The sequence below is a fragment of the Urocitellus parryii genome, chromosome 6, assembly GCF_045843805.1.
Source record: "Urocitellus parryii isolate mUroPar1 chromosome 6, mUroPar1.hap1, whole genome shotgun sequence".
Classification (NCBI taxonomy): domain Eukaryota; kingdom Metazoa; phylum Chordata; class Mammalia; order Rodentia; family Sciuridae; genus Urocitellus; species Urocitellus parryii.
In genome coordinates, this window is record NC_135536.1 from 174665500 (window position 1) to 174678737 (window position 13238).

Below are 13238 nucleotides of genomic sequence, written 5' to 3' on the forward strand. Positions count from 1 at the left end.
CACAGTATGAAATTGCCATGCCGATGCTCCCATAGGAGGACTGAGTTGTGAGTGTGACCTCCCACAGACAACAGTCTAGCTACATCACCGATGTGAACAGACAAAAACTCACTCCTGATACTTGGCCTAAGCAGATCAAGATACACTCCCCCCGTTGCCAAGAATCTATTCAGGAGTGGCCAGGTGATCCAGTTCTAGCCAATTCAGATACAGGGCCAGGAAAGTAACAGTAGGTTTCTTCTGGAAAGGTTTCTTCCTTTTTAAGGGGAGACAACAGCAACTGCTATATCCCATTGTAATGCTTAGAGGCATGGCTACCACTTAGCACCAATCCAAGGACAAAACCAACATAAAGGATGGCAAATCAGAGAAGAAGGCCCAATTCCTTGAAGATAACATCGAACTCAAAATTACATAGGATGTCCCACCTCTGGATGTTCATAGAAGGTTAAAAAACATATACAGCTAGAAACAGTGGCACACACCTGTAATCCCAGTTAGTTGAGGCTGAGGCAGGAGAATTGCCAAGTGTAAAGATCAGCCTGGGCAACTTAGAAATAAAACAGGGCTGGGAATGTAGCCTAGTGGTAGAGCAACCCTGCCTTTAATCTCTGGTTCCCTCCTCACAAAAAATATTGTTTAGGGTATAGCTCAACTGTACAGCACTTGCCTAACACACATAAGGCCCTGGATTCAACTCCCAGCACTACAGAAGCAATAACAACAGGAATCTGTTGAGTCAAAGAGTTTCCAATGAGGTTGGGGTTGTGAGGCTGGGGGTTGTAGTCAGTGGTAGAGCACTTGCCTAGCATGTGTGAGGCCCTGAGTTCAATTCTCAGCACTGCATATAAATAAATGAATAAAATAAAGGTCCTTAACATCTAACAAATATTTAAAAATAAATAAAATAAAATAAAGGTATTGTGTCCAACTACAACTAAAATATAAATATTAAAAAAAAAAAAGAGTTTCCGATGGTTGTCAATGAAAGCATTGCTACAGTCAGCCCCCTAAATGGCTGGTGCACTGGAGAGGGAAGATAGCTTGAAGGGAGTTTTTCCTTCTGCTAAGGAATTCCAAGTTTCTTCTCTGGATGAGAAAACAGGCTAAGGGCTGTGAAGTGTGTGGAATCCTGGAGAGAAGGCCATGGCTGCTCTCAGGCCTATTAGCCTTCCAAGTAAGGCCTGTTCCACCACAGCCTGGTGCCAAGGAGCCCTGGTGCCTAGGAGCCCAAGTGCCCAGGTCGCACCAATGGGGGCGCCTGTAGAAGGCCCTCGGATTTAGCAACTCAGGTCAACTTTTAGTTCTGTTGAGCAAAGGCAAACAGAGATACCAGGGACTTCCTTGAATTTTTGTGCTGAAATAGCGTCCTTAGAGGAAAATATCAAAGTCCCCTGAGCTATAATCAAGGCAGTTGCAGATTACAAGTAATTACCCCAGTTTCGAGACATCTCAGATTGAAAAATAACTTGTCCAAAGTTCTTTTCCAGGCCAACAGAACAGGGCAGACAGCTGAGATGAGATGAGCAAAACCTTGGAATCCACAGCTCATGTTTGAACTCCACACCACAGCAGGAAGTCCCCTCCTTACCCTGCCACCTTCCTCCACCCTTGGCACACGTGTAAGCCACAGGACGTCTCTCTGTAGCAGGGATCAAAAATGGGGACAGAGGTATTTACTGCTCCAACTCCAAGGCTGCCTGGAAAATGTTTGCCCCTTGGATGGTGAGGAGTGTTTTGTTTTTGGTTACCAGGGATTGAACCCGAAAGGCCCTGAACCACTTAGCCTCATCCTCAGCCTATTTTTAAAATTTATTTATTTGTTTGTTTGTTTAGAGACAGAGTCTTGCTTAGTTGCTTAGGGCCTTGCTAAATTGTTGAGACTGATCTTGAACTTGGGATCCTCCTGCCTCAGCCACCACTGGAATTACAGGAGTGTGCCACCACGCACTTCGGTAGAATTCCTTTTTTTTTTTTTTTTTAATATTTTTAGTTGTAGATGGCATAATAACTTTATTGTATTTATTTATATTTATGTGGTGCTCAGGATCGAACCCTGTGACTCAAGCATGCTAGGCAAGGGCTCTGTCACTGAGCCCCAGCCCCAGCCTTAGAGTTCTTATCCCTAGAGAGTCAGGCCCAGAAGGTCCTTCAACAGGCTTATGTGCCTTGTAAACATTGTCTCCTGTCAGGCTACTTGTCTTCCCTCTGCCCACCTGAAAATTCCTCTCTAGCCTCAAGGATGTGGAGCATTCATTCATTCCATAAAGAACTACTGAGTCTCCAGCTGTGCTGAGCCTGAGGGAAGGGAGACTCGGCAGTGAACAAAACAAAGTCCCAAGAGTGTAGAGAAAAAGGCAAATGCATAAATGAAAGTACTGGATGAGATCCTGTGGTGAATGCTAAAGCAAAACTCTAATTTAAAAAAGAGAAGCCTGTGAGGTGGCATGGTGGCACACGCCTATAATCCCAGCTTCTTGGGGAAGCTGAGTCAGGAGTTCAAAGCTAGCCTCAGCAACAGCAAGGCACTAAGCAACTCAGTGAGACCCTATCTCTAAATAAAATACAAAATATTGTGCCCCTGAGTTCAATCCCCAGTACCAAAAAAAAAAAAAAAAAAAGGGAAGACGGGAACAGTGATTGAGGAAGACTTCCCAACAGGAATGAAATACTCTTTTTCAAATGTTATGAGGTACAACATTTGAGCTGAGAAGCCTTAATGAAGTAAAAAAGAGCCAGACTATAAATAATCTGGAGAAGTTTCTAGGCCAAGGGAATAGGAAGCAAGACTAGCAAGAGGCTGGTATAGATGGAAAGAAATCCGGGGAAGTGAGTAGAGGTCAGATCATGAGGGTCTTGCAGGCTGTGCTGAGCTAATTGGCTTTTCCTGTGTGAGATTGGAGTCACTGGAGGATTTGGAACAGAGAGGCACAGCTCAAATCAGTTTAGAGACCTACACTGCTATTTCCCTGTAAGCCCCTGGCATGTAATAGGTGCACAATAAACATTGGTGGTCAATATCACTGTTTTTCAACCTGGCTACTGGACCTTGAGCTCAAAAGGCAGGAACAGAATCATCTTATGCCTTGAGAGGGGTGCTGAGATGTGTGAATACACGAGTGAGTGATTCATCGGGTTCTCACCAGGTGTGCTGGTGCACACCTGTAATCCCAGCTACTCAGGAGGCTGAGCCAGGAGGATGGCAAGTTCCAGGCCAGTTTCAGCAGTTTATTGAGACTCTGTCTATAAACAAAAGATAAAGCCAGGTGTGGTGCAGTGGCACATGCCTGTAATCCCAAAGACTCGGAAGACTGAGGAAGAAGGATCACAGCTTTGGAGCCAACCTCAGAGACTCAGCAAGACCCTGTCTCTAAAAATAAAAAGGACGGGAGATGTGGCTCAGTGGTTAAGCATCCCTGGGTTCAATCCCTGGTAACAAAATTAATAAATATGGCTGGGGATACTACTGCAAAAGTGTTCTGGATTCAGTTTTCAGTACCCAAAAAAAGGGTAGGGGGTAGGTTTCTCAGCATGAAACTCATGCCCCAGAAGAGTGGAGGGAACTGTGGTAGCTTCAGAGTTACAGAGTGACAGAAGCATGTCACTGAATGTACAGAAGATAAAAACCTGTTTTACTTAAGTACCATTGTCTGGAGCTAAGAGATCACATGATGTACCTGGGTCCAAACCTGGGCTGCAGGAGCCAAAGTACACCTGCCAATCACCAGGCAAACCGCATGGGGCATCAGCTTTTAAAATCACCAGGATCTTAGAGGCTCATCCTGATTCCCCTTGGAGTGTCAGGAAAAGGTGTTTGGCAAAAGAGAACCCCAACAAGTGCAGCCAAGTCTGGCCCCTGTACCCAAAATTTGGGATTTAGGCTGTAAATCCTAAATTTGGGAGGTGTCAGAGAGTAATGTGGGCCAAGGCAACCATGGAGGGCTTCCTGGAAGAGGTACAACTTGGGAGGGATGGATAACATTCATAGTGAAGAGATCTGGAGTTGCACTCTCCTCCTCTTTCCTTCAGCTGCCCTGTGACACTCTGACCTCTGAACCACACCTGATTCCACTCCTTCCTCTCTGCAAGATAAAAAGCCTTGGCTTGGCATTCCGAGTTCCGCTTTCAGAAGTGGCCTCGGCCTACCTATCCAGCTTTGCCTCTCAGGCAGCCACTCATCGTGTGTGAACATCCCGGCATCTGCAGACGCCAGTGCCTTTGCTCATGCTGGTTGCTCTGCCAGAAGTTCCCTTCTTCAGTCCCGCTTTTCAAATTGCTGCCCAATCCTCAAGAGCCAGCTCCAGTGTCCTGACCAGAGAAGTCTCTACCCGTAGCCTCCTCCTTCTACAGTTGTGGTGAACTCTTTGCCAAGCTGGACTTTGTTGGATTCTGTCTGCTTGGGATGACCATTATGCCTCTTTTCCTGGTGTAATTATTAATACTGACTCCTTCCACCTCGAGATGTGCTTCAGTGGATGAAGTTGTGCAATCAGCCGTCACCACCCCACCCTTCCCCACCCAACAGAAACTTCAGGAGAAACCCTGCTCATTCTTTATCTTGTCGGAGCCTCCCCAGCATGGTAACTCGTTTGGATAAGGTCACTCCCTCACATGGGTGATTGTGGGGTGCTGGACACTGAACCATGTGAGGCCCAGTGGCAGACAGACCAGTACCTGTTTCCCTGACTCCTGTGAGAGGGAAGAGAAGATAAGAGATCAAGGTCTTTTTGGAATCACAAGAGATAAGAGAAAACTGTGAAGGGCTGGACAGGACCTGAACAAGTTGAGGGAGCGGGAGATGTGACACCTGAAGGGAGAAAATTGCTGAGAGGGAAAAGCAAATGCAAACACCCTGAGGCCAGAACGAGCTGGCTGTATTTAAGGAGCAGCAGGGGCTGTGTGTAGGGGCTGGTGTAGAGAGATCAAAGGGAGATGCATGAGAGATGCTAGCAAGAACCAGAAAAGGCAAGGTTTGCAGTGGCAGTAGGAACTGGGGCATTTGTGTGTGCTTGTCAAGAGAGTTTGGATGGGGGAGTAACAAGAACCAAGCCATTTTTTCCCCAGACCAAAAAGTTTTTATTTTTCCATCATGCATATAGAAGGCAAAAGTGCCACAAATCCTCTTTAGATTGGACAAAGTCAGTCTGGGCATATTTGTTAAGAAGTAGCGATATCAGTTATAGTGATGTCAATTACAACACGACTCCAGGGCACAGATTCGTCAAGACCATTCTGGAGATTATTCTCACAAAACATGGTAACAACTTCCGTGGTAGGTCCTAAAAAACCACCTTCTTCAAACTACTTCTAAGAACAGGTATAGTATCAGGCCACAACTTGATAAGAATCAGGAAGAGTCACATAAGTTTCCGAGTGACACAGAACAATTACATTGACAGTTTTACAAATGTTCTCAACTAAAAGCAACAAACAGGCCTAAACAGCTCCATTTTCCAGTGGGCTGGAAACAGAGAAGGGGATGCTTCGGTTCTTAAAAGCAGCAAAAACCCTATAGCGTTAACTTTACACACACAAGGTCATACCTGACTAGGAGGGAAAGACTGAAGTTGTAGTGCTCTCTCATTCTCACAATTTACAAAACATATTGGTGAATCCAGGAAGTTAGTAAAAATCAGGGGACTGCTCCCTCTACCCCGCAGGCCCCCTGCCACCCCACCTTTCCTACCAGCTCCAGCTTGTTGCACTGCCCTCCCCACTATTTTGTGTTCCTAGGTCCTAGGAGCAAAAGACAGGCCTTATGTGGGCAGGGGCCACCACCTCCCCTAAATAAAACAGAGACAGCCCACAGTCCCAGAGGGCACTTGGAGGAGAGGAGTAGCTCAGCCCTTGTACTTATAGAAACCTGCAACCTATGGTGGGGAGCACAGAGGGGGCTGGGTCTGGAGGAGGGAGAAGAGTTGAGACTAAAGTTCCTCCAAAAGAACATCTTGTAAAATGAAATGATTAACTCTCCCTGCCCCTGGGGACTTCCTGGTCTGCTGAGCAGCCCTGCCCACCTTTTGAAGATTCTAGGCCTTGCTAAATGGGGTGGGGCAAGTGAGCAGAGGAGGCAAAGAGAGCCCTGGCAGTTTACAGGACAAGCTTTCCCTTTCTGGAGACAAAGATGAATTCAAGAAAGTCTGTCTTCTTAGCTATTTGCAAACACTTTGCTTCTTCAGTTTTCGTTTCTGAGCTGTGACTTTAAAATGGTGAGATCTAGGCCAATGTAGACACAATTCCCAGCATCCACAACTTGGCAGCTAAGAACACGTGGGCAGGAGAGCCAGTGAAGGGTATGGATTCTCTGTGGGTCCAGAAATAGGGTTCAGGAAAGTGGGCTCCTGGAGGATCTCATCTTTGCCGCCACCTTGACCACGTGCCCAGATATGCCAACCTGGCAGAGCTTCTGGGCAATTGTGAGATCTCCTGTGCATTGGCAGGTGGCCCAGCAGGGTTCACAGACAGTTTTTGAGATTCTTATAGACCTGGGAGTAGGCCAAGGGCTGATGGCTGCCTGGGCAGAACTTATGAGAAATGTGAGAGCCAGGCATTCATGGGGCATAGTGCAGGCCTTCAAGAGCAAGCCCCGGCAGGGACCCAACGTGGGGAGGAAGAGCAGGGGAATCACAGAGTGTGCTGCCCGCTGCTCCCTGCTCCAGACCTCCCCCAGGCCTGCTCTGCCCATGCCCAACAATCCATTTGGTGGTAACCTGGCCTGTGGTCCTGAGGCCTTGGGATGTCCAAGTCTGGCTGGCAGGCAGCACCAACTGCCCCAACCATCTGAGTCTCAGCCACAGCCAGTGTGGGGAGCTGTCATGAGCGCAGCCAGCACAAACTCAAAGCCCATCCAGCTGCGGCTTTGAAGCACTAGGCGGCAGAGAGGCACGGGTCTTCCTGGTGATGCCTTGTGAGGGCCAGCGTCAAAACTGGGTGGGAAGGCCAGATCCCAGACAGGGCCAGGCCAGGAAGATGGTGGCGGATACATGGACAGCACTGGACGTGCTGGAGTAAATGCAGTGGCATGTTTCAGTCATGTGATGTTGACAGAGAACAGCATGAAGTTCACATGGAAACTGCAGAGATTGGCCACGAAGGCCACAGTCTAGGAGCTGAGTCCATTGAACATCCAGAGGAGCCAAAGGGTGCAAAAGAGAAGGCAGACAGCAGGGCACCCACTGTGGGCCTAACCTAGGTCCACAGGAGGTGGAAAGGAGTCTCTGTAGGACTCAGCCAGACTGGAACCTGGAGGCCCGAGGTGGGGCCTCTGTGGGCCACCTTGCTAGGCCTCGCCTGGCTCTGAGGGGCCTATCCCCCAGCAAATAGTACTGCAGGGGGTTAGGCCACAGGTCATCTTTGATGATCTGGGCAACCCTGTCGGCCTCTGGGAGGCTGTGCTGTGAAAACCAGCTGAAGAAGCTTCGCACTGTGTCTCTGTTCCTATGAACCAGGGCTGGGGGTTCCTGACCTCGATGCCATCGGATCCGAGTTGCAATGGACACCACCCGGCCTGAAGACCTACACTCGTACTCCTTCACTATCACCTTGTTTTGAAAGTAGGGGTTGCTCCAAAAGCGGAACTTGAACTTGCAACCTGACCTGGCATGCCTGAGTTCCCTCACCTCCAGATTCATCAGGTAGCAGAGCATGTCTTCATCTCGGGGGCTGATCATGGTTGACAGCTGCGGGTGGTTCAGGAAGGCGGTGACCCAAAACCCGGGAATATTCTGGATGATGAAGCTTCTGCGGGCTAGGTGCAACCGGCGCATCCTCCCAAAACTGCGCTCAAGCCAGAGGTAGGCCCTGTCGGCCTGGCCACTCAGGACTTCCAGCTCCCACTGGATGGCCTCCAATGGGTCCACAATGAGACCATCAAGGTTTAGGGGCCTCGGGGCCTCCTGTGCCTCCGCGCCCACCTCCAGCCTCTCCTCCCCCACCTGCTGCTTCTCCACCTCCTCCGCCGCCTCCTCCATGAAGATGGCGCCCTCCTCAGTCGTCACTTCCTCGGCCTTCCCACCGGCCCCCGCCCGAGCCCCCCACTCTTCTGCGCCACACGTTTCTGGGGTCTCATCCCCGTGGGGGCCGCTTTCCAGGCTTGGGTCAGTCGCCACCGAGGCCACTTCCCGAAGCCCTGGGGCAGGTGAAGCGGTCCCGGGGCCGGCTGCAGGGTGGGGGTCCCCGCGTCCCCCAGCTCCCGGGACCCAGGCCGCGGGGGCCAGGCGCTCGCACCCCTCCTGCGCGGACCCAGACGGTGGGCTAGCGGCAGCTTCCAGGGCACCCGCCCCCTGGTCCGCCATCACCTGCGGGCAGCCTCTTGGCTGGTGGGGCTCAGGCGAGCCTGCGGGCTCTGCGACAGGGGCCGCGGCAGTGGCAGGTCGCGGACAAGCGGCGGGGAGGTGCTGTCTCCTCCTCCGGGGCGCGCTCCGCCCCTCGCACCCCTCTTCCGGATGTGACTCGTTAGGGTCCTCCCGCGCGGGGGAGACAAGGGACCTGGAGTTCTGGTGTGTATGTGGGGGCTGCCCTGTGGGGACGTGGCCCCCGGCGCTAAACAGAACTGGCTCAGAGGCAGTGGAGGTGGGGGAAAGTGCAGGGGTAGACCAAGCAAGGGCAGCCCATCACAGCCACCACGGCTGGCATTTGTTCCCCTTGCTGGGCTCTCTTGGGGCCACTGAGGACACTTGCACTTTCACACAGGATACATTTTCACAGGCACAGCCGAGGGGCCAAGGGGTGTTCCTTGCAGAGGCTGACCACACTTGAACCCGGAGCCGAAGATAACAGTAACTGTGGCACCCAAGGTGCTCCTCTTGTGGAGAAAGGGAAGAAAATAGTTATTAATGAGTAGAAAGATCCCAAGCAAGGAAAGGCCTCAAACCACTGCAGAGCAGGGAGCGAGAGCATCAGCCTGGTCCGCATGTTCCTCCTGGGCTGGCTGGCTGAGACCAGGCGGCCCTTGCTTCATTTTATGCCAGGCCAAAGGGGTTAGTTACCTTTTGCTCAGTATCACTCATTTCACAAAGCCGGACTTGAGTCTGAAGTGATCTGTTCCTGGGTAGACCAGCCCCTGCAGTCCAGGACCGGCAAATACATCCACACTCCTATGGTCTCAGTTCCTAAACTTGTGGCATATGGAGTTCAGTAGACCTAATTCCATTTCTGCCAAATCCCTGCCACTTACTCCAGAAAGCCTTGAGCCTCTTTCCTGCCCAATGGACATGACAGCTCCTTCATCTGAGCCACCGGGGCTAGCCTAAGGTATACACAACTTAAGAAGGCAAGGTGGATTCTCCTGAGGCCCCAACTCATTGGGGTGGCCAGTGAACATGTAAGTAGAATGATGGATGAAGGGTCAGCTCGCTGCCTTTGTTCAAGCACACACTCACACCTGCTAGTGCCCTCATGGGCTACTGGGCTCATGGTTTGGATCTGGAGCCTTTGGTCCACCAAAGGCTCCTTCTCATGTTGGAGACTTGGTCCCCAATGCAGCAATATTCAAAGGTGGGGCTTTTTGGAAGTGATTGGATCACAATTCCGATCTCATCAATAGGTTAATCCATTGATAGGTTCACAATTGAATGGACTATGGGAGAAGTGGGGGAAGCTGTAAGTTGGGGCTAGCTGGGAGAAATAGGTGACTGGAGATATGCTCTTATAAAGGTGAAACCCTGGCCCTTGATGGAAGGATCTCAGCATAAAGGGTGGCGCCCAGGATGGTGATGACATTTGTTAGGACTGGCCAAGCAATGTCACCTGAAAGCATGTCAGCCTCTCAACAGTTGTTGGGCACAGGCATAGGTGCACCTTGGGCAGTGTAGGTGACTGTGGTAGACATGTATATTTTTTGGACAACCAGTTTCTCGTCCTAACAGTTGCCCATGTTTACTGTGAGAAACCATTCCTCCTTGGTTTCAGTCTCAAAGTCACCGATAGGGTCTGCTTTAGTTGATGGGGGAGAACACCACGGAAGCCAATGGAATAGGATGCTTACTGGGGCGTCTGTGAACAAAAGGACTCCTCCCAAAAGCCTGAAGATCCTCTGCTGGTCAGTCCTGTGTGTGAGTGACAAGTCAAGAATCGTGGCAGAATTCGGATCTCACACAAAGGAAGAACATACTTTGTAGAGCCTGAGGATGAAGTCAGGGCGGACACACGGCAACGCTGAGGCCAGGCATGTTCCAACCTCTGAGTTAGGCCTGACCTAAAGACTGTGCTGCTGCTGGCGTTTTCAGTTACCTGAGATGTTGCTGTTTGAAGTCAATTTGATTTGCTTTTTCTGATCCTTGCACCCAAGATTAACTGATAGAATGATACCACTTACCTCAAAGATACCCAATTAAGAGCTTCCATTTCAAACTCCATCTTTAATGCGAATGGCTACTGCTATCTGCCCTACACTCACCATCCTCACCCTGGATGCTACAGATGTCTGGAGATTCCAGTTTTTCCCAATTCCAGGCTTTCTCCAACCCTTTCCCAATTAGGTTCACAACTGCCAAACACATCATTCAGAAGTTTTTAATAAACAACTTCATTATAAAAACTTTTTTTGAAAATGTAATTCTGTAAAACATTGAAAAAAATCTACTTTAACAAAGATATGCCCTGTGCATTTTCTAATGGCACTTATATTTTACAATTAAAAACCTTGTTTTATATAAAGCCAAAAATACTCCAAGAGGTTATTCACTGTGTTTACAAAGTGCTAGAAGGTTTTTGTCTTGTATTTTTCTCTCTTTAAATAATCTGGCATTACGAAAGGGTGGCTCCGAAGCCTCGACCACAGGGAAGGAGGGGAGAGCGTGAGAAGAGATGTTCAGGAGTTCTAGTGCCGGATATGCAGAGGTGGAGAGGTGTGGGGGGAGAATCAGCGCAGGAAGTCAGCCGACACCAGAAGCCACTGGACTGGAACACTTCCACACCCTCCATGGAGGCACTAGATTATGACGGTGAACACCCCTTTCCCTCGCTAGACCCTACTCTCTGGTGGTGAAGGTCACAGCCAATTCCTTCCACAGCAGGATCAGAGCTCCAGGAGAGGCCAGGGTGGGGTTCCAGACGAATCTGGACTTTTCTGGCCAACACCTGCCTAAGGCAAAGTTTCTTATTACATAAATATCCTTGTTAAAAAGCAAAATATTGATCCTGTACAATATAACCTGTTAAAAAAAAATCGTGCTTAAAAACAGCTCCTAGATAAGAGGGGAGGTGGAGAGGGGTGGTGGAGAAAACAGCTACCAAAGGGGAGGAGGGAATTCAAAGGGGCTACTAGGGAAAGTTTAGGGTACTGGGAGAATTTCAACTTAAGACAATATCTACGAGCAAAAAGTAATCACACCTGCTTCCCGGATTTCCATTAACAAAATGCCACTTATAAAATGGTCGGGGAGGGGGGGCGCGCAGAGGGTGTTGGGGGCTGACACTCACTGGTGCATCTTTCCCTGCCTCCCAGCTCACTTAAGATGGTACAGGGACCCTTTGGGCTGACACCTGGGTGTGCCAGCACTGGGCCCCCAGTACTATATCAGCTCTGGCCACCTACTGGGCAGGGTGGGAGTTGCCTGTCCTCCTGTACAGGTCAGCTCACTGCTGACAGGCTGGAAGAGGTGGCAGGGAAAGAGAACATCACTCCTTTTTTCTGGTCCCTGACTGGTGTGTGCCACATGCCATGCATGGCTCCTGACCTGGGCACATGCCCTTCAGGATCTCATGGCCTCAGTAGGGGTACTGAAGTGAGCACAGATTAAAAATCCTTTGAACAGTGAGGCCAAAAGGGCTTTTCTGGGCAGTGGATGGGAAGAAGCTAAGAAACAGCAGGGATATGGTCCAAAGATGTAGGCAGATAATGTTCTTCTGCACTAGCAAAGTTCACAGTGACAGGAAAATTCCTTGTGGTGGTAAGGGCACTGAGGAGAGACAGGAAGAGAGATGGGAATAGGCGAGGGCAAAGGAAAAAAAAGGTCGTGGCCAGGCCCTAGTTATAAGATTTTAAATAGTTGCGCTGCCTGTCCTATGAGCTTCTCGGTATCACAAATGGAGGGGAGAGTCAGGAAAGGGCAAATGGGGCAAGACTCCCTAACAGTCCAGGACTTCATCTTGTACGGTCGGGGAACCCTGCAGAATCTGAGGGTGCAGGGAAGGTGGCAGGCAAGGCAAAGAGGGCTGCTGGGTCTAGGGAAGACCAGACACAAGGAGAATGGCAGCAATGAGTCCCTGGACTCTCACAGATCATCTCCTGTAACACCAGTCCAAATAACACGCACTGCATGCAGGAGGTGGCTGCGTACCAGGGTAGATGCTTTTAAAAATATATTTTAATTAGTCCCTGGGACTCACGGAAATAAATTTTTAGAAGCAAATCATCTAGTCTGATGATAAACTTGTTGATCATATTTATATTTGTTTTTTTAAAGGTATCCCAAGCTTCCCTGCCTAAATCAAAACATGCTTATTATTCACTCCACATTGCTTCCAGTCAAGGGTCAGGGAGCTAAAATTTTAAGGCTTTCACCTAAAACAAGGAGTACTGGCCTGGGCTGAAGCAGAAGCCTGGGTACTGGACCTGGGCAGTTCCTGATGACTCAATTCCTGAAGTAAATCTAGACAGAAGGGGTACAGGAGGCCGAGTAGGAGGGTGAGGCAGTTCCTAGGTAGTTTGTCCTGAAACCCTAGTGGAGAAGCCAGCATGAGGCACCCATTGACAGAAGTGCCCAGAAACGGCTGGCTGCATCTGTAGGAGTTAACAGTAGAGAGGTAGAAGTGTGTTTCTGAGTCAGAAAGGAGGGTCTAAGGAGGACCCCACAATGGTGGCCCCTGAAACTGCCTCCCTTCCACGCATGGGGAGAGCCCATGCAGAACTGAGATGAAGCAGGGTTTGGGGTCTGGTGGGGTTCTGGGAACGGGTTGTGCTGTCTGTTGCAGGGAGCCCCACAAATCAGAAGAACTAAATCACTTCTCTCAAGAAGCCTTGTTGGATACTAGGGGCAAAACTGAGGGGTACTGAACCATGGGAAGTTCTCGATGGAGAGCAGAGAAGCCTATGCACAGTGGCCATGAGTCCATGGGGACTGCGAAGTGGAGGAGACAGAAGGGACACTGTGGATAAGAAAAATTTTGGTATGAGAGGCAACAATGATTAGATAGGACTCAACTATCTGCCCAGTTCTAACATTCTGAAAACTCTTCTTCCAACAATTCCACAACTTCCTGGAAAAGGGACAGGCAGGAGGGAAACAAATAAAGGG

The 13238-nt window shown here is 49.7% G+C and overlaps 1 protein-coding gene across 1 annotated transcript; it reads right to left on the reverse strand.

Moving 5' to 3' along the window:
• Positions 1-6978: 6978 nt before the first annotated feature.
• On the reverse strand, positions 6979-8294 carry LOC113192118 (putative testis-specific Y-encoded-like protein 3). Its single transcript, XM_026402138.2, has one exon. The coding sequence runs from the start codon at positions 8292-8294 to the stop codon at positions 7227-7229; it is 1068 nt and encodes a 355-aa protein (XP_026257923.2). The 3' UTR covers positions 6979-7226.
• Positions 8295-13238: the final 4944 nt, after the last annotated feature.

Bases quoted from the DNA above. Each gene is read 5' to 3' on its own strand.
- LOC113192118 (XM_026402138.2), bottom strand. From the start codon at position 8,294: ATGGCGGACCAGGGGGCGGGTGCCCTGGAAGCTGCCGCTAGCCCACCG.